The following is a 27,313-nucleotide window of genomic DNA, read 5'->3' as shown; positions in this document are numbered from 1 at the left end:
AAATAGTCCGTTTATTTTAAACTTGATATAAAATCTACAGAAAAGACATATATTCTACTTTTAAAACGATATCTTTGAAATAAATCAATCAGCGTTAAGTGAAAATAGCAATGTTTTTTTAAGATGTCTTAGTATTTTCAATTTATTCATCCGCGTATTACATATTAATTTTGAACGAAATTTAACAAGATTACAAAAGTTGTCCCTCTTAGATATAAATATTGCTCATTATTCTTACAGACCTTCAACAGATTAGACCTTTACCATCCATTACTTCTTAAGTATTTTTAGCGACTATATGTGTTTTTTTTCTCATTCACGTCATGAAGTTTATAATCTGGCCATAAATTATACGCTTCTTAATTGTATGATGAGATACAATATCGTCTGTTAGGGCAGCCAGTGTTTGAATCATTTTCTTGCAATTTCAAAAAAGAAATTACTAGAAGCAAGAACTTTAATTATATTAAAAGTCCTTGCTAAAAATTGTGTATTTATTTTAAACTTTTTTCCTATGACCATGATATTCTAACTCTTCAACATAACAGCAAAATATATTCTTTTATTCCATTTAAATGTTGAAGAGCATATAACATATTTACAAAAAAAATACAAATATTTACATGAAATGATAAAGAACAAAACATATTTTGATAACAACTCGCAGCTCATTCGCAAATTACAAACAAGTCTTATTTCAGATTTTTTTTTAAATTCATTTCTGTTGTTATTTTTGTTGTATGTTTTTTTTTTGTTGTTGTTTTTTTGTTTTTTGATTGTGTTTTGTAGAAATGTGGTTATAACGAATTGACAAATATAAGATGCTTATCACCTGACGAAAATTTCATTATAAACATTTAATTTTAGTTTGTACTTGACAGTACCGTCCGTGAACAGGTTCAATCAAACCCAGCCTGCAACATTTTCAGTTTTGCCTTTTTTGGACTTTCTTTATGGATTCCGATTTCTCTATTTCACGTTAGCAAAAGGACCAGTTAATGTGAACTATGATAAATTTCTTCTTTGTGTTCAAAATTAATCTCAGTTGTGAAATCTTATACTGATCAATTTGATACTATTTATATGTCATCTATTTTGCCTCGTCCTGTTGATTTTTTACGTGCTGATGCGAATGTCAAAGCTATTGAACTAGCTTTGGAATATATTTGAGAAGATAGGAAAAATAAATTAATATAAGTCTTTTCGCCCATTCATGAAATATAACCTTCCTTCATTTGTAAATGTTTATGCTATGAATTTTGCCCCCGCTTCAGAGTGGGTGGCGGGCTTTAAATAGATTTGCCCTTATCCTCCCGGCTGTCTCATGTCCTGTGGTCTTGTCGACACATTTTCATATTTTCTCTATTAAAGGGTCCTTCTCTTAAATTTGATTCAATAGTGTAAAGGAAGCTATCTTTCTAACAAAGTAATATCTTATGCCTTGAAGAAAATATTTCTGGAGAAAATGGTATTTTACGTTTTCCTAGATAATGTAAAATTTATTGTGTTTGCTTTTTTTGTATATTTGATATTTCATAGTTTTGTATTTGGTAATTGGATTTCATTTGCTTGGGGTAGTTAAATTTTTTCAACGGATTGTAACAAACGTCCGTTTCTTTACAAGATAAAAATTTATGCTTGTTATTTATTTCTTGAGATAATGGTACTCGACGTTTCCTTGAATAAGACAATGAGTATTATCTGTGTTATTTCTAAAGAAAATGGTTACTGACGTTTTCCTTGAGAAAATATAAGTTAATAGAATGACAATTTGACGATTATGTGTAGCCAGACAACTCTACCATCTGACAATACTTTTTGCATTTGCTTATTACCCAAAATAAACAAAAATTGTACACTTGAATTTCAAAGCAGTAAAATCTGTTAGTAGATAAACATGAGAGTATATCTCACTCAAAAATATATATGCAGGTATTTTCACACATAAATTCATTTAATCATTAACCATTGCCTTTTAATGAAGCTGACAAAATATTCAAAAGTAAAATGTTAAATCATGTTATTTTTTGATAATCTCATGTGAATGAACGACATACATGTATTAAAAGCGCCGTATGAACACATCTGTGGACGTTTCTAAATTCAAAATTTTACCATAATATGTTTAAATGTTGAGTACTGCTTAAGCCGGGGCTAGGGGGCGTGGACGGTAACTTGCACTTACCATTACCGTCCATGAACAGGCTCAATCAAACCGAGCCTGCAACATTTTCAATTTGCCGTTTTGGACTTTCTTTAATTACATATTCTATTTCTCTCTATTCTACTCATTTTATAGGACTCATTTAAGCATATTTTTTTATTCATTTGCATGATTCATCTAAAAAATAAATGTTTTAGATTTTTTTCTGATGCCTCAAAGCTTTCGAGATCTCAGATGCTTTTTGTGCTTTAAAACCTTACCTGTAGTTTTTTTCGTTGGGTCGATAAAAGTTTCTGTCTTACAGACGATATCAACATCGTTTCAAGCGTCCGAAAGAAAATTTACTCATTTAAAATTTTTCTATCTTTTTCTATTTCTATTTAAAGACAGAATGGATAGTCCTCTGTCTATTCAAGACATGAAACCCGTCATTCAGAGTCCAGATCACACAGATCGCCCTAACATATCGCCATCCGTATCGCCGTCTACTTCTTCAACTAAAGATCTGCAAAAATCTCCAAGGAAATCTTCAGAATCTGAGACCGAGACGGAATCACCTGACAAAGGAAAGTCTAAGTCGCCATCAAAAACTAAGGCATCCCCTTCTCAAGATAGGAAGCGGAAAGCAGAGATAGATGAAGAAACAAGACAGAAAAATGAGAAACAAGAAGAAGAAAGACAGAAAATGCAGTGAGTTCCTGGTGTTGAGATTGATAATTTTGAATTGCTGGCCTCGACCAACAAAATGTTAGGTGGTGCGATAGCTCTGTTGGTTAGACCACTCCTGAGGTCCCTGGTTCGATCCTGGGTAACACCCTTGGGTTTTTTCAGAGACACTTTCTGTTTTTCCAACCTAATTAGAGGTGTACTGGTAAGAAATCCAGGTAATGGCCCAGGGCCAATAATATCAGGAAAGTTACAGGCTTTTTAAAAAGTTTATGTCGGTCAAACCTGGGGTCCTTTTATTATTGCTCCCTTAAGCATAGTTAAAATAAATTTTTAAAAAAGTTCCCCATTGCTTGCCTTTCCCAAACTTTTTTTCCCAAAAACTTATCTTTTTTTTCAATTTTGGGGTCAAAAATAAACAAAAACCCTCAAAAAATGTCAAAATTTTTTTTAACCCAAAAAAAATTTTTTTAAACACCCGACGGGGGCAATTTTTTCGTTAAATATTTTTCCATTACAATTTTCTGACTCAGTTAAACGCTTACATTTGAATTAGCCAATCAGATTTCGCGCACTGTACGGCGGCCATTTGTTTATCGGCTGTATAAGGAATTTAATTACATGAGAGGATTTAATCATGACTTTTTTCGGATGTGACAGTTTAATTTTTTTATCTAAAGGTATTTATTTTTTTAGTTTTGTTCATATATAGGTCAAAATTAATGTAAAGACACGCTGTCTTAACTGTTTTTTGCTCCGCCTGATTTGATGGTGGAACGTGCAATGGTTTTTTGAGCAATTTCGATATGACTTTGCCCGGAAGCAAAAATATCTCAAAGCTACATCATATTTATAGGATTAAGGTAATCCTTGCATGTATCAGTGCTATACACTGGGCATGTAAAAGAACCATGGTGTCTATTCAATAAGAGCTAGGGACTGGTTCCCGAAGTCCTATCTATCTCATAGCTGTCTCTAAGTAACTAGGCTAGAGTCATGTCTATGTCCCTGCGAAGGGTTTGGCATTTATGGAAGATAAATAGATAAAATGTACACTGGAGCTTTTTATTATTGAAATATTTAATGGTTGGATAGACATCTATGTGATACAAGTTTGTATAATCGGTCAGTCTTGCAGTGGAAATATTGAGACTATTGCTAGCCTAGTCAAATATTTTGACACAGGTTTTTGGGGCGTTTATTTTTCACCCTAAAAAAAGATACATAAAACATTTTTTTTTTTAAAGGGATTTTATATTTAAAAAGGGATTGAAATCGCAAAAATCTTTTTTTAAATTTCTGGCGATTTTGATGTGCAGAAAAATGTCCCCCGCCCCGCGGGGGTTTTACATTTCCTTTACATTAATTGCCTGTACTGCAAAAAAAACAAAATAAACACAAGATTTTTTTAAACAACAACAGTGAAATTGTGTACTAAAATGAGAGTTTAAGGGAAACATGAGCAGTTGATGAAAATTTCCAGAATACTGGCAAGTTAATAACTTAATATACAAAATGATTGTTTTACTATTACAAAAATCAATTAATCTCTTATATTAATCCTTTTGATTATTATATATAAAAGAAAAAAAGTGGAGGACTTTTCCAGAAACATGACATAGCTATCAATAATTGCAGCAGTTTTGAGAATGAAGGGGTTTTACAGAGTTCCTCTGTGATTTTCCTTCGTAATAACACTGTGGCAAGGACAATAGTGTATTTTCTGCTTTATGTGTATTGTACTTTTGTAACTGTATTAACTACTTTTCAGAAAATGTTTCTTATTACATCCCCTGATATTCTGTCTAGATGAAAGATATAAATTTTCTTTTTACAGGGTTCTTGTTTCAAACTTTTCTGAGGAGCAACTCAACAGATATGAAATGTACAGGAGAGCAGCTTTTCCTAAAGCAGCAGTTAAAAGGGTAAAGTTCTATAATTGTTATTGTTGTAAACTTTATCGACCTCTGTGGTCCAGTTGTTAAGGACACCAGCAAAAAAAATTAAAACCCTTTTCCCCCCTCTGACACCTTTTTTGGGGCTAATTTTGTCAGGGATTTTTATTTTTAAAATGTGAAAAAAGCTATCCAGCATTTTAGGGGAAGGGTCGGGGTTTTTACTCAGGCCCTACTTGTGCCAATACTCACAATATCCCTTTTAACAGTGATATGACTTAGTTTAAACATATTTTATTTCTTAGAATATAACCGCCTCCGTGGTCGAGGGGTTAGAGTCAATGACTTCTAATCCAGTTACCTCTCTGGCATGGGTTCATCCCCGGAAGATGCTTTGGTAGTTTAGCTCGGAGGAAGGTAGTCTAGTACTGGTGTAACTCTACAGGAACAATGGTTAGGAAACTACCTGCCTATATGACTGAAATACTGCTGGGGAAAGGTGTAAAATGAAACAAACAAACAGAATATATATACATGTTACAATTTACAATATACAGAGAACAGGATTAGAATGAAAAACAACGTGTCTTATAAAATTCTTCTCCTAAATATGTATGATATGACTTGAAATCCAAATTTGTTGAGTTAGACAAGTGGTCCTGACATTCACTTACATGTATCCTGTGTTTCTTCTGGAAGGAGTATCATATCAATGTTAGTGTCTTACACAATAACTTAACAGAATGATATTAAGTGACTTAATATTCTTCATACAGTGGTGTATTCATTATGAATTTCATACACTTGCATTTATGCATTTATACATGTATTCTTTTTTTTTGGATTTCCTGATTTTCATTTAAAAAAAAACAAAACAAAAAAAACAACAACAGTGTAACAGTCTGGCAACTTTGAGATGACATACTGATACTTGCTTTTTTGTTTTTGTATGTAAACACAGAAAAGCTTTTCAGAAATTTTTATTAAATTTATTTCAGTTGATGCAATCAATAACTGGCACAGCAATATCTCCGAATGTAGTCATAGCAATGGCAGGTATAGCGAAGGTATTTGTTGGAGAAGTTGTTGAAGAAGGTATACACAAATGTATTTCTGAAGCCATGTTTTAAATTTTTTAGCTCGATTATTTGAGAAGAATAAGTAGAGCTATCCTAGTCACCCGAGCTTTGAAACCTTGCACACTTGTTCACCATCATGACCGCAACCTGTAGACAGGAGGTGGTAACTCTATCAAGCATTTTAGAGAATTATGCCCCCTTTTTGACTTAAAATTTATCTGCGTACCACCTTAGATATTTTTTATATTTCATTGATATCTTGCTTTGAAACAAGTTGAAATTTTATACACCTTTTTGAGTGCAAAACAGGACTTTCTCCAAGGCCGGTAACTGTAACATTGATTTGAAACTTAAATGGCCCTTTTGTGAACTTAGAAATTTTTACAATATCAAGGCTCTTTTACTATCAAGCACTAAGAATAGTCAAGTGTGCTGTCCTACCAATAGCTCTTGTTGTATTTTTTCGTTGAAATAAATGCTGGGTTATTTTCTTTTTGGAATAGTGTGCATATCCTACAAACCATAGTGCCAGTGTTAACCTACACTTTGTTAAGGTTTTTACACTTTACATTGTTTTGACTTTAAAATGTTTTCTTATTAGCTACACACATGTCCTCAAGGTCATAATTGTAGGTACTTGATGTAACCATGAATTTTGATTTAAATATACCCACTTGAGAACTATTTTGAGAAAATTCTTGTTTGAATTATCTGCAAGAATTGTATGAAATTTCATTGTTGTAGTGAAGGTCATTGATCAAGAACCATAACTCTTACATGTAGTTTTACTAAATTACTTATTAGCCCTTTTTCTGCACTTAAAAAATCGCAGCATTGATTTTGTTAGTTGTATTACTATAACATTTTGATAATAGTAAATACACTGTTCATCTGGCAGCTTGTGTTTGCTTGACTTTTTCAAAAAAATAGATTCAGTTATTGCTACAGTCATGATGTGGAAGTTGCTGTTGCCTTTTCCATACAAAAACTTATCACTTAGTTCATAATTTGGTTTTACATTTCTTAATGAATTGCTTTCATACATAGACATTTTGGACAAGACAGTCAAGTAAATTAGACAAAACTTGACCGCAACACATAAATGACCACGACTGCAAAACTAATATGATTTGTTTGATTTTTGCTATAACTGGCTATAACTTTGTTATTTATAAAAGGATCATCTTAATACTTAACAATTCAAGTGTGACTGTCAATGTCACATATATAATTTTAATTGAAATTTAAACTTAAATTGATGTATTCCCTTAATGTTCACACTTCACTACAATGTTCCTTCTCCAATGTGTTCGACTTTGGCAACAGGAAAAGTGGAGAATTGCGTCTCTTGTTTTGTGTGTTCTGCAGCAGTGTCTTTGTATGAAGAGATCAAATCATCTTTGTGCTTAAGCAACTACTACAGTATATTTTAATATATCTTTTACTTTAGCTACTTGTATAATTTGTTTAGAAAAATTATAAGTAATTCACTTTAATTAAAAAATACTGTGATACGTAAAAGAGAAGATTATTACACTCAGACCTTATTACTACATTTAGTATATGATACATAAATTATTTTTGCTTTGGACTTGAAGTATGTTTCTGTACTTGTTACCTACTTTTGTCTTTCAGCGTTAGATGTTTTAGAATTATGGAATGACTCGGGACCAATTCAACCTAAACATATACGAGAGGCAGTTAGAAAGTTACGCAGCAGAAATACCATCCCCAATGTGAAGAAGAAGAAAGTATTACTGTCATGATATCATGAAATAACAAGTGCTATATAGACATGTGTATTGAAGAAATGTGATAGAGAAGGAAAGGGTAGCTGGTACTACGAATAAGAAAATTCTAAAAAGTTTTGAGTTATGAATATGCTACACTGCTTTTTAAGATTGGTTTTTTGGGTTTTTAAACAGAGTACCATTTCCGGGGCAAAGTATATCCAGTCTTTTAGTTGTAAAAGTCAAAGGACAATAGAATAAGTGGGGCTACTTTAAAAAAATTTATAAAATTAAAATCTCAAACTGTAGGGCTGATCAGACACAAGAAAAGGTTAAGGAAGTAACCTGCGGTTTAAGCTGTAGGCTATGATAATTTAACAAAATTGATTTATTTTTTTTTGTAACGTAAACGGGTTTTTTTTTTGGAATTTTTTAAAATGAGCATCATTTTTATTTTTTTGGGGAAAAAACTTTTTCCAAATTCAAGCATTTTAATCGTTTTTGAAGCAGAAAATTTAAATTTTATTTTAATTTCATGTACCAAAAAGATCATTTTTTAAAAAAAATTTCATAGAGAAGAGGGAAAATTTGGTTATTATTTCTAGTTTTAAAATTTAAAAAAGCAGAACTAAATTTCCACAAAAACTGGAAAATTTAGCAAGAAATTTTCTTTTAAGCAAATACATGAAAATAAAAGCTTAGTTTTTGAAAAGCAGATTAAAATTTCGTCTTTGTTGTGGCCAATTTTAAAAAGAGCCAACAAGGTTTTAAAAAGGAAAATTTTTACCGCCACCCTTCATTTTTTTGGGGTCAAGACCCGGAGCAAAACTGTTTTTGGTCCTATGGACTTAAAACCGTGTGTGTTAAACTGGTGCAATATGAAGTTTATAGCTATATGTGCTGTATCAATAAATTGATTTTTTAGCTCGACTATTCGATAAGAATAAGTAGAGCTATTGTAGTCACCCGAGCGTCGGCGTCGGCGTAACCACTTATGTTAAAGTTTTTGTAATAGTTCAAATATTTTCAAAGTCCATTGACATATGGCTTTGAAACTTTGCACACTTGTTCACCATCATGACCCCAACCTGTAGACAGGAGGAGGTAACTCTATCAAGCATTTTGACAGAATTATGCCCCTTTTTCAACTTAGAATTTACGTTAAAGTTTTTGTAATAGTTCAAATATTTTCAAAGTCCATTGACATATGGCTTTGAAACTTTGCACACTTGTTCAACATCATGACCCCAACCTGTAAACAGGAGGAGGTAACTCTATCAAGCATTTTGACAGAATTATGCCCCTTTTTCGACTTAGAATTTACGTTAAAGTTTTTGTAATAGTTCAAATATTTTCAAAGTCCATAGACATATGGCTTTGAAACTTTGCACACTTGTTCACCATCATGACCCCAACCTGTAGACAGGAGGAGGTAACTCTATCAAGCATTTTGACAGAATTATGCCCCTTTTCGACTTAGAATTTACTTTAAAGTTTTTGTAATAGTTCAAATATTTTCAAAGTCCATTGACATATGGCTTTGAAACTTTGCACACTTGTTCAACATCATGACCCCAACCTGTAAACAGGAGGAGGTAACTCTATCAAGCATTTTGACAGAATTATGCCCCTTTTTCGACTTAGAATTTACGTTAAAGTTTTTGTAATAGTTCAAATATTTTCAAAGTCCATTGACATATGGCTTTGAAACTTTACACACTTGTTCACCATCATGACCCCAACCTGGAAACAGGAGGAGGTAACTCTATCAATTTTGACAGAATTAAGCCCCTTTTTCGACTTAGAATTTACGTTAAAGTTTTTGTAATAGTTCAAATATTTTCAAAGTCCATTGACAAATGGCTTTGAAACTTTGCACACTTGTTCACCATCATGACCCCAACCTGTAAATAGGAGGAGGTAACTCTATCAAGCATTTTTTTTATTATCAAGCACTAAGAATAGTTGAGCGTTGCTGTCCTACCGACAGCTCTTGTTTATTATATCAAATAAAATTGATAAAACATATCACTATATTATTTATCATTCCAGTACAAAGCTAGTTGAGGATAGTATATGATATTTATATTTAGTTTCAGATTATCAACATCTACCAGTACTATACAGTTTTTATTTGGCATTTATTTTATGTACCTGGTCATCTGTCCAACTCTCTGTTAGCAATTTTGTGTCAGCTCTGTATCTTCTAAACTATTTGAAGAAAATTGAAACTACAATGTACTTGGCAGATATATTAACTAAACTGAGACGATGTTCCCGAGCACAGGTTTGGGCTTCTTCATTATATATGAATTTCAAAATTATGTCTGCCCACCATCTTTTGAATGAGTAACAAGCCAGGGATGGTGAAGTGGTGTCACTACAACATGAAAAAACAATGAACAATTTAACTTTTAATTAAGACTATTTATGTCAATTTATATTTACAAATGAATAATAGCAAAACTACATGTATATCAACATCAAAATTTCAAAAGTTAAATGAATGTCTTTCATTTAATTAATTTTTAAATTTATTTAATTATTAAAATGTTCTTGTTGGCACAGATAATACAAAATATTCTATATTTTATTTATTATATAAGTTTATTTCAAAATTATTGCTCTGTGAGATTACTTTTCCAATAAATGTGTTAACAAGTCCAAACAAACAAAGATGTTCCTGCTTCAGAGCTGATTTTCTGAGTTTTTATCCTCATATTTTGGAGGAGAACCCTGAAGATGTCCTGAACTTATTATAGTGTCTTATGTACACAGACTGGGTCACATTTATATCTGCTTCTATAATAAACATTGCAGATAAGTCCAACAACATAATTATGCACTTTACTTATTAATGTGGAATGGCTATATAAACTTTACATAAAAGTATGGAGGATTTATTAATGCCTCGCATAGATGATAGTACACCTTACTTATTCAGTGCTGCATGTAAGTGTTGACACAAGTAAACAGAATGAACAAAACAATACCATTAAGATTTTCCTGCAAACTATAGTTTTGCCGACAAATAAATATGCTTATGTAAGCTTTAAATTCGTTTACTTCAAATGTAAAATGAAATGAGAATGCAGTTATATGTATTAATTATATGAATTAATTAAACAATGTACCATATATGCACTGTATATACAAATGAAACTATGATTCCTGCGATGAAACATCAAGGTCCACTCTAAACCACTTAAAAGTTTTCATACCCCAGCTTGAGTAATGGTTCAATATCTGGTCACCATACACCGAAACTCTCATTGACCAGATTAAGTCTGTGCAGCATTTTGCTGCCCGCTAAGTCAATAAGGACTACAGTCCTACATCAAGTGTCTCAGCCATGCTAGATTCCCTGGAGCGGAGGTGCATAAGGCAAAGAGGCAAATAGATCAGTGCCTTATTATGCTTCAAAACATCTTGCAAAATAAGGCTGCCATTCCACTCCCAGACTATTTTAAACCAATTATCAAACCAATTCCCTTGCTTTCAAACAAATTTAAACAACTACCCACCACAACAAAAGCTGATTCTTCCAGATGTTTCACCTTGCCTGGGCCCATGTTCAAGAAGCTTGTTTGCATGTATTTCAAACTTAAATCTCACTTTTAAACTTATCCTTTTATCTTTCTCACCAGGGACAGCGAAATTAATTGTCTATTTACTAGTGGAAATTTTCAAGAATTTACTACATGTATATAAATATCATTGGAACAAGTTAAGAAAGGCTTTAGATAAAAATCGACAAGTTAGTCAAAATCAGACATTGCCAGCCTTTACTCAGTAGTGACCCACAAAATTTTGGTCCCACATGGGGGGTTGACTAAATGGAAGATATATAATAGTGGTTACTGCAAGTCATATATTTAAAAGTTGAATGTTGAAAGTTCATACTTTGCATCTTCTATAATGTTGTTGATGAATAAAATCCAGTGTTTTAGAAACAAGTGGGATTGACTTAACAGCTTGGTACGAGACAAAATGATTAGGTATTCCACATTTCGCCTAGGGTTATATAGAATAAATTTTCATTTCAATAAGGGTACAAAAATGTGTAACACATACCTCCACCTCTCGAATTTATCTTAATTAAGTTTATTCTTTGTATAAATAATTAGATTTACCTCTAAATATCAAGTAACTTGTGTCCATGCTTCATGTTAATTTCAATTAACTCATTTGTCCTGGGGTAAAACACCTTTCTTTTGACTTGAGAAAAAACAAGAAACAAATTGGGAGTTTTTTATGTTTATTGAAAGAAGTTCAAGAAAAAGGTAACAAATGGATAATGATAATTTACAAGGGAAGAGAAAAACTGTGCATTCTAAAACACTAACAACAACAACAATTTTCCATCAACAATAAGATAAGTTTGTTAATAGATTTTCTAAAACATAATCAAACCAACAAAGAGAAAAAGAGACATCGTTTGTACATTATCTTTTCATATACATTCAGCACTACACATTAATAAATGTACAAATTTTATTGTAACTCAAGACAGAAAACATGGCATGAGACTAGAATAAATTTGACAAGGTTTTCTTGGTAATAAGCAAATCAAGTATGATATCGGTTATTATAAAAGAGTACTATATTCATTTGCCTATAAGGAAATTTTGTTAAAGGACAGGGTATAGCTATATTGTGAGCTATTTATAATACTTTGAGTATTTATATAAATTTAGACCAAAACCATGTTTGACTCACCAGTGGCAATAACAATAAATTTCTGGTTTGCAATAAAATTTGTCTTCTTTTGAATAATAATAATGTAAAAATGCTCAATTACAATGCTAATCTTTTCACACTGATGATGGGTTTAAAGAATAAAGTAAAGAAATTTCTGTGTGTTCTAAAAAGTTAAAGGTAATGACTTTGGATAGTTAGTGCATTTTGTACATTTGAAAGCATTTTAATCATAAAAACAATTTACAAATCTATAGTCATGCTACTTTAATAAAATTTGTTCTGTTTTCTGTTCATAGGTCATAATAGCACAGTATCAATTTTAAGTAAAGGAAAGAAAGAATCAAGAAATAAAGGAAAGAATTAAGAAATTATCAGAAAAATAACAAAGTTATTCATCATTCTCAGTCCTGCTGAGTTTATAAGTATAATCCCTGTATATACAGCTCTGTAGTAAGTTTGGCACTGAATAATTATTAATCATACTTACACTAACAGATTCACAAACTTCCAGCAACTTCTTTGATTAATTTGTTTCGAAATTATGGTGTCAAAATAAGACAAAGGTTCAAACAAACCTTGAAAAAAAAAACTTTGCAATTTGTTAAATATAGGATAGTAATTACTTTTTATTTTGTAACGATTTTTAAATGAATAACCAGGAAACTTTTACAAAGTGAGCCAATGTCAAGCTTTAGATAACTTTTGCTGAGACAAATTTATTTTATTGAAAGAACTACCACTGGAAGGACAACAATTAAACATTCCTTTAATCACATGCTTGAAAATGTTGAAAAATGGAAAAATCGTAAAATTACCACAATTATATAATTAATTAAATGTGCCTTGAGAATATGTAGTAATAGTTTATTATATTAATAACTAACAATATAACAATTTTTTATTCTGAATACAGATAAAATTTATAATACTATTGAACTTCTGTTTAGTAATGAAGTGTTTTTTTAGAAAACTTATCCATTGTAATTGAAAACAAAATTAACTTTTTGAATAAATTTCCTTGAACATAAGTCTTTCATAGTATTAAACATTATATTATACATTTAGGTAAATGAATCATTTCCCTTTTTGCAACATACAATAGCAAAATTATACACAAGTCTGATTTAGAAAAACATCTAATAAAAAGCTTTCAAGTGTGATCATCATGTTCAACATAAATGTTGTAAAAGTTTCCTTAAATAACATAAGTATTGGCAATTGAGCATAGGAAAATAAATGATGTATTAGTGATTAATACAAGTCCTTATTACATACATTTATATCCTCCTAAAATAATGAAATTCAACTTAATACTGCTTAAAATAATTAAGTTAAATTTGATATACCGGTACATGTATTTCGAGTGTAAATGTTTTTTGTCTATTAAAAAGAGGAAACATCTATGGTTTAATATATTAAAAGAAACCTTACACATATATCACAATGCTACGGGGAAACTATATCATATTGTATTTAGTAGCTTTAAATATTTTAATGTTGAAAGCTAGATTGTGAGATATTGTTTGTTGTATGTCAGAATCACGTCAGAGGCATATATATCTCATTGCGTAGTACATTTATTTGGACTGATTTTACCACATATTATTACAAATATTACGCTAGCTATAAAAAAATATGTAATGTCAGTATATAGTTATTTAGTGCCAAACCTTCTACAGAGAAACGATATTCAACAAAAAAATAAAATCACAGAAAAACAAAGTTTAAATTTGCATTGAAAACTGCCTTGGTTATATTTAGTTGGTTTACAATAAATGCTATATAATATATACATGTACTACAAAATAAATCTCCAAAGTGACAACATTATATAAAATGTCATTGTTTGCAGATGAGCATGAACACATTAAGATGAATACTGTGACATTACTGCCACACTACTATATGTGAATGTAAACATATAAAGCTGCTAAGCAGACAGAGTGGTCTCCCCTGATATGACAAAATTTATTTATTATATGAAGAAGCTGACAGGTATTACAACATTAATTTTATTTTTGAATACATTAACACCAATAAATTATTCCTATTCACCTTGAGAAAGACATGTTCAACAAATTTCGTAATAAGATAACAAAATCTAATCACACCTTGTATATGGTAAGTATTTGTGTAAAATATTTTATGTTTTTCTAAGTAGCCTTCCTATTCTCATAAACACATAAACATAAACATTTATTTATGCAACAGTTGCCAAATTATTATAAGGCTTTCAAAATCTACATAAAATCTCTATAAAATCCAATGTCTCAGTATTGATCAAAATTCTTTTATGATGAAAAACTAAAATTTATCAGATATAATATTTAACAGTGAGTTAAAAAAATCAGTGCTGAACTATATATATATTTTCGTGAAAAATTTAGAGAAAAAAGAAAGTTTTAAAGTCACAACAGCTGGAAAGTATCAAAATATAAACCTTTGATTTACAGTTATAAGCATTTACTATTTTGCTTTTTTGGTTTCATGTAATTTTATCTGAATAAATCTAACGATCTATAACTATGTACTAGTATTTAAACATAATATTGAAAGAAACATATCTGTTTTGTAGAGACAATTTTGTCATTTCAAAAATAAAATTGAACAATATAATTTTATAACTATATCATAATAATACTGTATTTTTTATACATCATGTAGGATGTATATACCGATATGTTTACTAAATATTTCATAAAGATTCATAATTTTAGTCCTTTATCGAAAACAACAAAAGATGTTCAGTGATGTAAATCGTGTATTACTTAGCAAAATAAGTAGTAAAAAAACATTGAAACAGCTGTATTTTAGACTATAATATAAAGGAAAAATCTAACCACAATGACATATTACCCTTGGCAGACATTTCAGTATGGCAAGTTATATATAATAACCCCTACTTGACTTTGATCAGAAAATGGTTCATTGTGTACTGAAATAATGTAATTGTCACATGCTGGTGAATCATTGACAGATGTGTCACAAAGGTCAAAGTTAAACCTATTTAGTTATGTCATTGATTAAAGCGGCATGCCTCCAGATGGAAAACAAAAAAGACTGAAAGACATATATTTTAAATTTTACCAAAAAAAAACCTGAAACCTCTATATATGTAAATATTATAAATATAAGTATATCAGTTTATGGTGGCACTTTGCAAAATAAATATGAATCTCCCATTTTCATCATTTTATTTTGACCATGTTCATCACAATCATTTTGAACAATTTCATAGGAAAGACATCTTATAGATTTTAAATTTGAACATCATTTTAAAATAACTTGAAGGAACATGCAGACTTGCCATTACTACCACTATCACACTCAAGGTTTAAATCTACCGTAAACCCTGTATAAATGACCATTAAATTTTGAAGACCGTGATTATTTTTCCAAACATATAATATTTGTTGACATTAACACCTTTTAAAATTGGGTGACATGCAAACAAAGACCACAGTGTGGCTTTTCAAACAACAAGCTGGACTGTATTTTTGATGAAATTTCATGGTAAAATCTGGAGGCATGTCACTTTAACACAAAAATCACATTATAACAGCAACCATGCCTAATCTAATGTTTCTATGATGAAATATATACATGACAAACTACTTATATGAGCCGCGCCATGACAAAACCAACATAGTGCGTTTGCGATCAGCATGGATCTATACCAGCCTATGCATCCGCGCAGTCTGATCAGGATCCATGATGGTCGCTATTAGTTTCTCTACTTGTAAAAGGGTTGGTAACGGACAGCATGGATCCTGATCAGACTGTGTGGATGCGCAGGCTGGTCTGGATCCATGCTGGTCGCAAACGCACTATGATGGTTTTGTCATGGCGCTGCTCAATATATACATGAGGTGATTACCGTATTTACATCACACAATGAATTTTACAACCTTTACATACATTTACATAATGTAATATATACTGGCAAGAAATTTACATTAACATGTAACTTTCAATTTATTAATATCAATTATAAACTTGTATTGCACAAAATATGTTCATAGTACCATTTTGTTCAAAAACGAGACATTGGACTTCCAAAGGAAAAACAAAAGGAAATAACATCTTTTAATCAATGATTAAAACATAACATAAGGGGAAAAGAGTACATTCACTTTAAGTGAAAAGGAAACTTTGGTCTGTGACCTAATAATTTCTGTTTTTGCAATAATGTTAAGTCATGTACTTAAAATATGATATTATCCAGAGTAAAAAATCAAAAGGTTTACAGGGTATAAAGTCTGCAATGGATATCATATCCATTAACTACATTATCTCAATGAATTTTTATTAAAGCTTACCAAAGTACCCAATGCCTGGACAGTTTCTTCTTCTTTTTTCTCAGATATTCACAGGTTTTTTTTGCAAATTATACATATACATGTAGCTTATCAATCAAATGCTTTCAAAATAGGTTTAAATTTTAAGTTTAAATTTCCCAAATGATTAAAACTATTAAGACAAATGCTTGTATTAAGCATCAGGAGGACAATATCTGATCCCTTAATTAGTGTTTGAATGAACAATAGATTTGCTTCATGACTATCTTTAACAAAAATCAGAAAATAATAAAGATCAATACCCTGAATAACTGCGTTTAGGTTATTGTTGTAGATGAAGAAAGAAAGAAAAAAACAAACAAACAAAAACAACTCAGAAGTCCTGTCCATAACAAGTAACTGTTTTTATGCCCTCACTACTTGAGTAAAAAAACAGGTGGAGGAATGTACATCTGCTGACAAAACAGATTGTGAGGGGCATAATCAATGTTGTAAGGTTATTTTATAATTTAATTATATACATAAAACAAACAAACAAAAAACAAAACAACCGTAAACATTTTCGTAAGGAATGATCTAATATGAACTATAATACAGCATATATAGAGCCACACTATTCAATAGTAAGCTGTCTTAGCAGAGATTATTCAATATTGATTATATTACACAATCTCTCCCTGCAAGTTCTATTGACATTAAAGCTCTGAAAAAAACTGGTGAAATCTACTTATTTCAAGAACTGTGAGGCCAGATAATTAAATTTACCTTTCATGTTTCGCTAACTGACACTGTTCTATAGATTTTAATATTAAAATAAAACCATGGCTTAAGGCATACTTTGACTGAATTTTAGATATATGTTAATGTCAGTTATAAAATGTTTACTCCATATCCCTCTCAACTGTCAACGAAATTTACACTTCAGCCATTTAATTTATATTGCTTTAAAATGGCATTAGACATGTACTTATTCTGCCCTGAATATATCTATAACAACAGTTGAATTTTAACATCTGTCTAAAGTTTGTATGTTGCGTAATAATTTGGTTATTAATTATTAAGTACCTACGTACATAGAACATATAGCTTGCCAAAAACGACACAAATATAAACTGACAGAACTATGTTAATGAACATAATCTGCTAGCATACTTTTTTTTATTCATAACAATAACAATAAGAGGTTAGTATATAGAATGCCCTTCATATAATAAATATTATAATTCAAGGTGAAAACTTCAAGGACATACAAGTCACACAGACAATGCTATAATGGAGGGAAGACTAGTTCAATTTTATTTTGCTTTAAAGCCATTTTTTTCATTGTGTATCGAAGACATATAAACCCGTTAAAAGTCCAAGCCTTTTAATATAATTATATATCCCATTTACTTGCATTAAAGCAACACGCCTCCAAATTCATGCTAATTTATATGAAAATTTGAAAATGTATTTAACAGTCTAATATTGTGAAGTTACCATAAGAATGCAATTTACACATTATCAATAGTACTTACAACTCATGTTAAATACTGTTAACAGGTCAAATTATGCAAAAATAGCCCTTACTGCGTTAGTAACGCAGTAGAAATATAGTTATAAATACTGAAAAATCCGCCATTAATCGCACATGATATGTAAATTATTACTAGAATTTGAATCTTTATACTCTTCCTAAAATCTTAGTACATTCTTATCAGATTTGATTTTATCGATCTGGAGGCGTGCAGCTTTAAGTACATCCTACACTTGTTAATAGTATAAATATATACAAAGTGCTCCAAGAAATAATTTGCATTTTAAGAGCCTCACTAAATTACAAAATGAAGTGAAATTGCAATTTAAATGGGTAGCTAATTAAAGTAGCATACATGTACCTTTAACATCCTACAAATATTTTGTAAGCGACTACTTTAAGTCAGGTCAATACACTCAACTTGGTTATAAATGTTTGGTCTTCAACAGTCACATAATGTCAACTGTCTAACAATCATCCCTTACAGTATAAATTTCCATTTTAAAATTTTACAAGTAACAAAAACTTTGAATTTCAAAAATGACCAGAATAACACCCATATAACCTAGTTATCTATTTAAATAGGGTTAAAACTATTGCTACGATCAATGTACATATCTTGTTTACAAACAATACTGACAATACAATAAGTACCTCTAATGATGGTTATATTTTCTGAACATTTTGATCTCCTAAAATTGTCTATACATTAAATTGAAGCATAATTAACAGATAGTCAAAATCTTTCATTCTTTGCAGTCAAATTTATAGACATAAAATGTATTCTTTAACCATAGAATATTTCATTTAAACTCAAATGTTCACCTTAACTTCGAAACAACATTGGTACAACTAAAAAAACTAAATAGTCAAGTGTAAAAGACTGCTTTTTATATTGATTTTAGATAAATACTGACTTGTAAATCCACAACAATTATTCATTAATAATTTAAAATACAGAAAACCAGTCATTTTCGAAAAAACAAAACAACCCAAGTAACTACAATGACCACAAATAGTTAAAAAGTTATGCATTCTCAATGTTGCTACATTAAATGCTGTTCCATACATTAACATGACTTTTGTTTTCTGAAAATGCTTCATGAACATTGTTTAAGAACATGGTTTATACAATCCATTTTTTTCCCACCTCTCTGAGACAGGTTTCCAGATGTTCAGCCACTTACTTCTGTCCCAATATTCCTTTGTATAAGTGTATTTCCATTATTAACTTTATACTGGTTATTTGTATAGTTTTCATAATATTTTTTTATCCCATTTGACTGGTCAATGTCTCCCTCCCTCTTTTTTTGATCATTTAATGATCGCGCAATTAAAGCATCATTTTGGCTGTCAACAACAGAGAGAGCTATGCCAAACTGAGCAGCATAATATGTAATCATAATTATCGGGTGTGCATATGGTAGTGGAAATAGGAACTTGTCTACAGCAAGTGTTAGATCAGAAATGACAAAGGCTATTGAGCCAAAGCATCCAGACATTTGGGTCCATGTGACACTATCATCAAAGAAGTTGAACGTTGGGATACGCGCTGTGCCACGCCATGCCATGGTACAAATTACGCCAACATAGGCTGCTACCAGGTAGACCATGATGCCCTTCAGACCTGCACTGAGGAAGTAATAAACCAATGATCCTAAAGCGGCAAATACCGCACCAGCATAAAGATTTAGGGGCTTCCATCCAAAAGCTCTTGAGTAGCAAACTTGAGCTATAGCAAAACATCCGATTCCCAGCTCGAAATATTTATGTTTCCATACCAGACAGGCATCTCCAAGGCATGAGAATACAAGACCAATAAGTACCCTTCTTGAATACCTGTAATATTCTGTTATGTGCATTCCATTTAGAAGGACGAACAGAATTAATGAAAAAATTGGCAGACATTTGATGATGCAGAAGAACCATGGTGCACTTGTTTCACTTGCAGGTGTGCCAGTAAACAGCACAAAGAATATTGTGCATGTTTTGAAGAATGGAACTAGCTTTGGACCAACACTCTTCAACTGCAATAGAAAAAAACATTGTCTTTTTTAAATAGCATCGTTCTGTTTCCATTTGAATATAGGTATAACTTAAAAGACTTGAGGCTACCTGTATAAACTTGATTATTACGAAGGAAATAATTAAGAAATAGATTTAACTGTTGTGTCAACAGCTTACTTCAAGGCCTTTACTCTAAAAATTTTAATTAAAGTCAGTTTTATTATGTGCATATAAATTGTAAATTTAATTTATAGCAAGAAAATTTATAAAAAATATACTTCTGTAAAACAATGCCAACAAGAGCCATGTCAACATGGCCATCCCCCGCCGAATGGGTTTTCTCATTGGAAGAAGTATTTTTGAGTAGAGCGAATAATTAAATTTAAGATTTTCCTTTGAAATAAAAAACTACAGGGGGAAATGTTACACAAAGGGATGGATTTTATAAAACTTGTTCGGGAAGTTTTTAAAAACTCCGGGAGTTCGTCGAAAACATCGTATATACACAAAACATCGTTAAAAATGTTATTTTATCTTTTATGTTTTATGTGCTAAATTAAACTTTAATGATAAAGCTTGTCTTACATCTTGTATTATGTGTCAAAAACTAATTCACATGCCATTTTTAATCGCCTCTTGCTTCAAATCTGGTAGTTTTCAGTAAACTTTCTAAATTATTTGCCAATTCAAAAGATTTGACCTGTTTATTTCTGGTCTTCATCCTTGTCATACATAATTACCTAATTACAATGCAAAATTGCAAACATAAAGCACCGGCTAACAGATATATACCCGATTTTTCAAATGTTCCGGAGTTCTTGTGATAACTCTGAAGATGTCACAGAGTTCTTATGATAACTTTTGTTATTGCCAATGTGTTTCTTGCGCTAAATCACGGCACGTTTTAGCGTTTTTTATTATTCAATAAGATTGTAAATCATTATGAAATGTAGTACGCTCATCCTTTGTGCAAAAAAAATAGGATATATAATGTTGGTTTTGAGTGAATTTTAGTTCAAGAGATATTATTTCTTACCCATAGTATTTTTTTTTGGACGCAGATTTTGTAGACTGGAAAAAGGATTTATATACTGGTTTCCTAGCAGTTTCCGGCTCCTAGCAGTATTCTGGCCCTTTATCATTTTCATCCAGGCATACAGACTATTTCTTCTAAGTTAAGCATCTGTGTTACTGCATCAGTCAGAAAAACATTTGTTTTCTATGTAACACAGCAGTTATAATAGTACAGCGATTAATATGTTTCAAAGTTTTGTCTCTTGTTTTAGTTACATTAGAGAACTTGCGACACTTACAAGCAACACCTGTGGAATTCAAGTTTGAATGCCCATGCACAATAACTGAAATCCCATTCTAGGTAAATCACTACTTTTAAACAATATATTTGCAGACGACACGGAAAAGTTTTGGAAGTTATCTACATGTGTATTTGAAAACCCAACATTGGCTTATCGGTACTGAATTATATTTCAAAATAAAAAAGGTTCGAAAAACTGCTATGAAATTTTGAATAAATGTGGGCAAAGTTGTTACATCTCAGGCCTTTATTCCATCAAATGTTAAATAAAAGAGCAACATTAAAACATGATAATGCTGGACAGGTACCTCACTTTGTTCTGTCAAAGTTTGCACTCTTTGGTAGACAGATTTTTATTTTATTTGTGAAAAAGTGCGATTTGGTGCCGGGAACTGCTATATGAAACCAGTAGGGCATTTATGTACGTGATAAAATGCGCTTTGAAATACTCAAATATTGTATTTTCATGTATATTTTTCCGTCGATGTTTGATGAGTATTTCCCCTATGTAATCTTAGTGGAGGAAACTCTGCTACTTTTGCTGTAATTGATAACAAAAATATATAGTCAAACTTAGTTCGCTTGAACCTGGAGGGACAGTTCAAATTTGTTCGAGAGATCGGTAGTTTATCATGTATCGAACTTTTTTAAGACATAGGTGTGGAAATTATCCTGGTTATATACTTATTTATTATAGTATAAAATGATACAAATTACTTAGCCCTTAGGTAAGGGAAGCATGCCTATATATTGTCTGCTTAAGAAAGGTGGTTGCTTAAAACATTTGAAACTGAGAACAACGTGTACGTTTTGAGACATTTTTGTTTTGTGGTTTAAGCCATTATACTGCTGAATATCAGTGACCGCTGGTTCAATTTTTACTGTAGATGATAGCCATTCAGCTATTTATCCTTTGCAGACACTTAAAACCAACTTTTTATCCACATTTTTGTGCAAAGGATGATCGCACTGCATTTCATAATGATTTACAATCTTATTGAATAATAAACAAGAAAAATATTACATACATTCGCATGTAATATAGGTACGATTGCATACTACTTTTTGTTGTAATGTAAAATGAACAAACATGTCATGAGATATTTTATATCTTTAAACATTTTCATGGAATGTAATTAATGTATCACCATATTAAAGTTGCATGCCTTCAGATGAGAAAAATGATTTCAAGGAAATCAAAATATGAAAAGAAAATTCACGGTCAATTGACTGCTTTGAAGCATAATCACAAAATAAAATTACAGGAAATTAAAAACCTTTTAAATACACTTAAGGTAGAATTTCATTGTAAATCATAGTCAAAGATTTGAGATATGATTATTTATTCATATTAACCTCATTATTGGTTATGTATTGATAAAAAAAAAACCCCGAAAGACACAGGTTGTAAATATTTATTACAATAGAATATGAAAAAAGTATACGAGATTAGCTATAAATTCCCGCGCTAAGTCGCAGTGGTGCTTGGGATAATCACTTGATACTGTAAATGGCAGCCATTTTACGATACGAATCCTCGAAAACTTTATTCTGCCGAAAAGATATGAAAAAATACTTGCAATTCAAAGTTGGCTGGCTACATAAAGATTATCGATTTACTCGATCTTTGCACACTTTTTCTCTGCCTGAGGTATAATAATATTGACGTGTTTCAATTGACTTAACCATCACGGTTACCCAATACACATGTAGGTGTGAACTAATTTTCGTGTTCATTAAAATTATTCCGTTAATAGACATATAACAATCTTATTTACAAATGAATTGATAAAACAACAATCCCGCAGAAGCATTTGAGAATAATAACAATCATTGGAAAAATAAATGCATATAAATTTTAAATTTATGTATGACAACTCAACCCCTAAACAAAACATAATAGACTCAACCAAAACAAGCGCCTGCTTCTTCACCTAACTATGTAGTTGCATGACCATGATTAGCAATTTAGCGAACCAAATCTAAGAGATAAACCTATTGTAAAAATAATACTATGACCACAGCAGATTTCGTACAGAAAACGCTAAAACATGCTGTGTTTTAGCGCAAGAAGCACACTGGCAATAACAAAAGTTATCATAAGAACTCTGTGACATCTTCAGAGTTATCACAGGAACTCCGGGACATTTGAAAAATCGGCTATAAATCTGTTAGCCGGTGCTTTATGATTGCAATTTTGCATTATAATTAGGTAATTATGTATGGTAAGGATGAAGACCAGAAATAAATAGGTCAAAACTTGTGAATTGGCAAGTTATTTCGAAATTTTACTGAAAACTACCAGATTTGAAGCAAGAGGCGATTAAAAATGGCCTGTGAATTAGGCTTTGACACATAATACAAGATGTAAGACAAGCTTAATCATTAAAGTTTAATTTAGCACCTAAAACTCATTTTTGAACGATGAAAATAACCATTTTTAACGAGTGTTTTTGTAGTATATACAGATGTTTTCCGACGAACTCCGTGACAGTTATCACAAGAACTCCTGAACAAGTTATCATAAGAACTCCATCCTTCGTGTAACACTTCCTCCCCCGTGAACTAATGGCTGAAGTGATTACAGATTTGAAACCTATGTGAATACTGATGGCTGAAAATAACAAAGGGCAATAACTGAAAAATAATACAGGGTAGGTTATTATTCTTGTGTGCTGCACCCCTCCTCAGTAAAATCTATCCACCTATGAGGTTTCAAGTTGATACCTCAAATACTTTTTGAGATAAGCTCCAGACAAAATAGTATGAAAAAGAACAAAGGGCAATAAACTCAAAAAAAATTATACAGGGAAGAGTTATCATTCTTGCGCACAGCATTCCTCCTCAATAAGATCTATCCACCTATGACATTTCATGTTGACATCTCAAACACTTTTGAGTTATGCTCCACTCAGGTGAAAAATTAAGTATAAAAATAACAAAGGGCAATAACTCAAAAATTATGAAAGGTAGGGTTATCATTATTGTGCACTGCACACCTCCTGAGTGAGATCTATGCACCTATGAAGTTTCATGTTGATATCTCAAAGGCCTTTTGAGTAAAGCTCTGGACAAAAATTAATTTTATAAAATAACAAAGGGCAATAACTCAAAATTATGCAGGGTAGAGTTATCATTCTTGTGCACTGCACTCCTCCTCAATGAGATCCATCCACCTATTAAGTTTCAAGTTGATACCTCAAATACTTTTTGAGATAAGCTCCCGACAAAATAGTATGAAAAAGAACAAAGGGCAATAAACTCAAACAAAATTATATAGGGAAAAGTTTTCATTCTTGTGCAAATAAGATCTATCCACCTATGACATTTCATGTTGACATCTCAAACACTTTTGAGTAATGCTCCACTCAGGTGAAAACTTAAGTATGAAAAATAACAAAGGGCAATAACTCAAAAATTATGAAAGGTAGAGTTATCATTCTTGTGCACTGCACACCTCCTGAGTAAGATCTATGCACCTACGAAGTTTCATGTTGATATCTCAAAGGCTTTTTGAGTTATGCTCTGGACAAAAATTAATATTGAAAAATAACAAAGGGCAATAACTCAAAAATTATGCAGGGCAGAGTTATCATTCTTGTGCACTGCACTCCTCCTCAATGAGATCCATCCACCTATGAAGTTTCAAGTTGATACATCAAATACTTTTTGAGATATGCTCCGGACAAAATAGTATAGAAAGAACAAAGGGCAATAACTAAAAAATTATGCAGGGCAGAGTTATCATTCTTGTGCACTGCACTCCTCCTCAATAAGATCCATCCACCTATGAAGTTTCAAGTTGATACCTCAAATACTTTTTGAGATATGCTCCGGACAAAATAGTATAGAAAGAACAAAGGGCAATAACTAAAAAATTATACAGCGAATCCTCCTCAATAAGATCTATCCACCTATGACATTTCATGTTGACATCTCAAACACTTTTGAGTTATGCTCCACTCAGGTGAAAAATTAAGTATGAAAAATAACAAAGGGCAATAACTCAAAAATTATGAAAGGTAGAGTTATCATTCTTGTGCACTGTACACCTCCTGAGTGAGATCTATGCACCTATGAAGTTTCATGTTGATATCTCAAAAGCTTTTTGAGTTATGCTCTGGACAAAAATTAATTTTGAAAAATAACAAATGGCAATAACTCAAAAATTATGCAGGGTAGAGTTATCATTCTTGTGCACTGCACTCCTCCTCAATGAGGTCTATCCACGTATAAAGTTTCAAGTTGATACCTCAAACACTTTTTGAGATATGCTCCGGACAAAAATGTCGGACGGAAGGACGGACGGAGACTATTTCTATATCCCCGCCGCCTTTTCGGCGGGGGATTATTAAGCACTATACTATAGGGACATATACATGTTTATACCATATACATGTATATGTGTCCTAATTTTGCAGATTATGAGACAACTGCGACATTCTTTCCTGGTGAAAATCTTACTTAATTTTTAATGGAGACAGATAGTAAGTCACACTGATTTGCAGCTTTATTAAACCATAATCTGAATTTCTTAAATAATTTGGATGACTTCCGTTTTTTGGACTGTCCATTATCAATTTAAGTGATATCAAGATGAAAATTTACAGTTGGACATTTAAAGGTGAAACACTTTTGGTTCAAACTGGTTAAGGGTTAAAAGCAACACTATGCCAACAGCTTTAGGGACCAAGAAACTTGAACAAAGACCTTAATTAAGTATATTGTTCCACTGTTGTTATATAAATGCCATTTACAAATTTTTTGTTCTATATAATCAGCTAAATTTTATGACAATTGAACAAAAATTATTTTAAAATATAAAGAAAATTTGAAAAATTAATATAGATTACAATTAACATATAGATCTATAGATCTTTAATAATTTCAGTTATAATCTGATAAATAGAATTACAAGTGATATAAGCTCTTTTTCAGGGTTTTTTATTCATAAATTATTATACTTTTGACAGGGTGAGTGTTTGGGAATCAATTTCTGTAGACTACTATACAGCTAGATCTATATATGAGCCGCGTCACGACAAAGCCAACATAATGGGTTTGCGACCAGCATGAATCCAGACCAGCCTGCGCATCCGCGCAGTCTGATCAGAATCCATTCTCTTACATTGTAGCTTACCAACTCTATTACAAATAGAGAAACTGATAGCGAACAGCATGGATCCTGATCGATCAGACTCAATATGTAAAATAATTAATTCATTGCATGAAAACAAATGATAAATATCTAAATTAATACAGTGCACAAAACTGCACATGATCTCAATAACCGACATACACCATAAAAAATATGAACTCCTGCTGACACAAACTATATTGACATTTCTACCTTTCTTTGTTATTTACAAGCAAATATAGGTCATGAAGGTCAACCAACAATATGTTACTCTAAATTCTTTGTCTTGAGAATAACATTAACTGCGTAGCATAATATAGTCAGTAAATATTTTCATATTCAATAGGTTCTAATAATTAAAGAAGGGATTTCAGAATCATTTGGCAAAATGCAAAAAAAAGTAAATGTTAAAGTTGAAACGCATTATGTTGATCATGTTGCGCGATAAACGAAAAATGTTTCACGAAATAATAACCTTTTCCTGCAACGGAACTTAAAATTAAGCAATACTTACAACAGTTGTAGGTTTTGTCATCCTTCAGTTTAGTTTAAATCACTAATCAAGCTATTGTTTTATCGAATAACTTCACAATAGAACAGCTGATTAATCCACGACGTCTGACGTTTTCGTTCTCAATGTGTTATTGTTTACATCAAATTACTATATATAAATTCGTTAAAGGTCACATGATTAAATGTGAACTGAGCTTTCATTTGCTGAAAATAGGGTAGGTTATTATACTTGACCAATCGTAAATGCTCTAATGTCCAATACACTAAAATCGGATTGCTTCTGGCATCATAT

General features: G+C 31.4%; 2 protein-coding genes across 2 annotated transcripts; one reads left to right on the top strand and one right to left on the bottom strand.

The window, feature by feature from the left end:
- Positions 1 to 2,465: 2,465 nt before the first annotated feature.
- LOC132713158 (transcription initiation factor TFIID subunit 11-like) lies at positions 2,466 to 7,668 on the top strand. The gene is made up of 4 exons (XM_060695643.1): positions 2,466 to 2,854; positions 4,668 to 4,755; positions 5,724 to 5,820; positions 7,440 to 7,668. The coding sequence occupies exons 1-4, from the start codon at positions 2,556 to 2,558 to the stop codon at positions 7,568 to 7,570; spliced, it is 615 nt and encodes a 204-aa protein (XP_060551626.1). The 5' UTR covers positions 2,466 to 2,555; the 3' UTR covers positions 7,571 to 7,668.
- Positions 7,669 to 11,779: 4,111 nt separating this feature from the next.
- On the bottom strand, positions 11,780 to 27,179 carry LOC132713157 (lysoplasmalogenase TMEM86A-like). The gene is made up of 2 exons (XM_060695642.1): positions 27,023 to 27,179; positions 11,780 to 20,076 (listed from the first exon to the last, which is right to left on the bottom strand). Exons 1-2 carry the CDS (start codon positions 27,041 to 27,043, stop codon positions 19,225 to 19,227), a joined length of 873 nt encoding a protein of 290 aa, XP_060551625.1. The 5' UTR covers positions 27,044 to 27,179; the 3' UTR covers positions 11,780 to 19,224.
- Between the last annotated feature and the right edge of the window lie 134 nt (positions 27,180 to 27,313).

Source organism: Ruditapes philippinarum, unplaced genomic scaffold (assembly GCF_026571515.1).
Source record: "Ruditapes philippinarum isolate M1 unplaced genomic scaffold, ASM2657151v2 ctg312_1_1_1_1, whole genome shotgun sequence".
Classification (NCBI taxonomy): domain Eukaryota; kingdom Metazoa; phylum Mollusca; class Bivalvia; order Venerida; family Veneridae; genus Ruditapes; species Ruditapes philippinarum.
The sequence above is the reverse complement of the archived record's forward strand: the minus strand, read 5'-3'. Positions and strand labels throughout refer to the sequence as shown.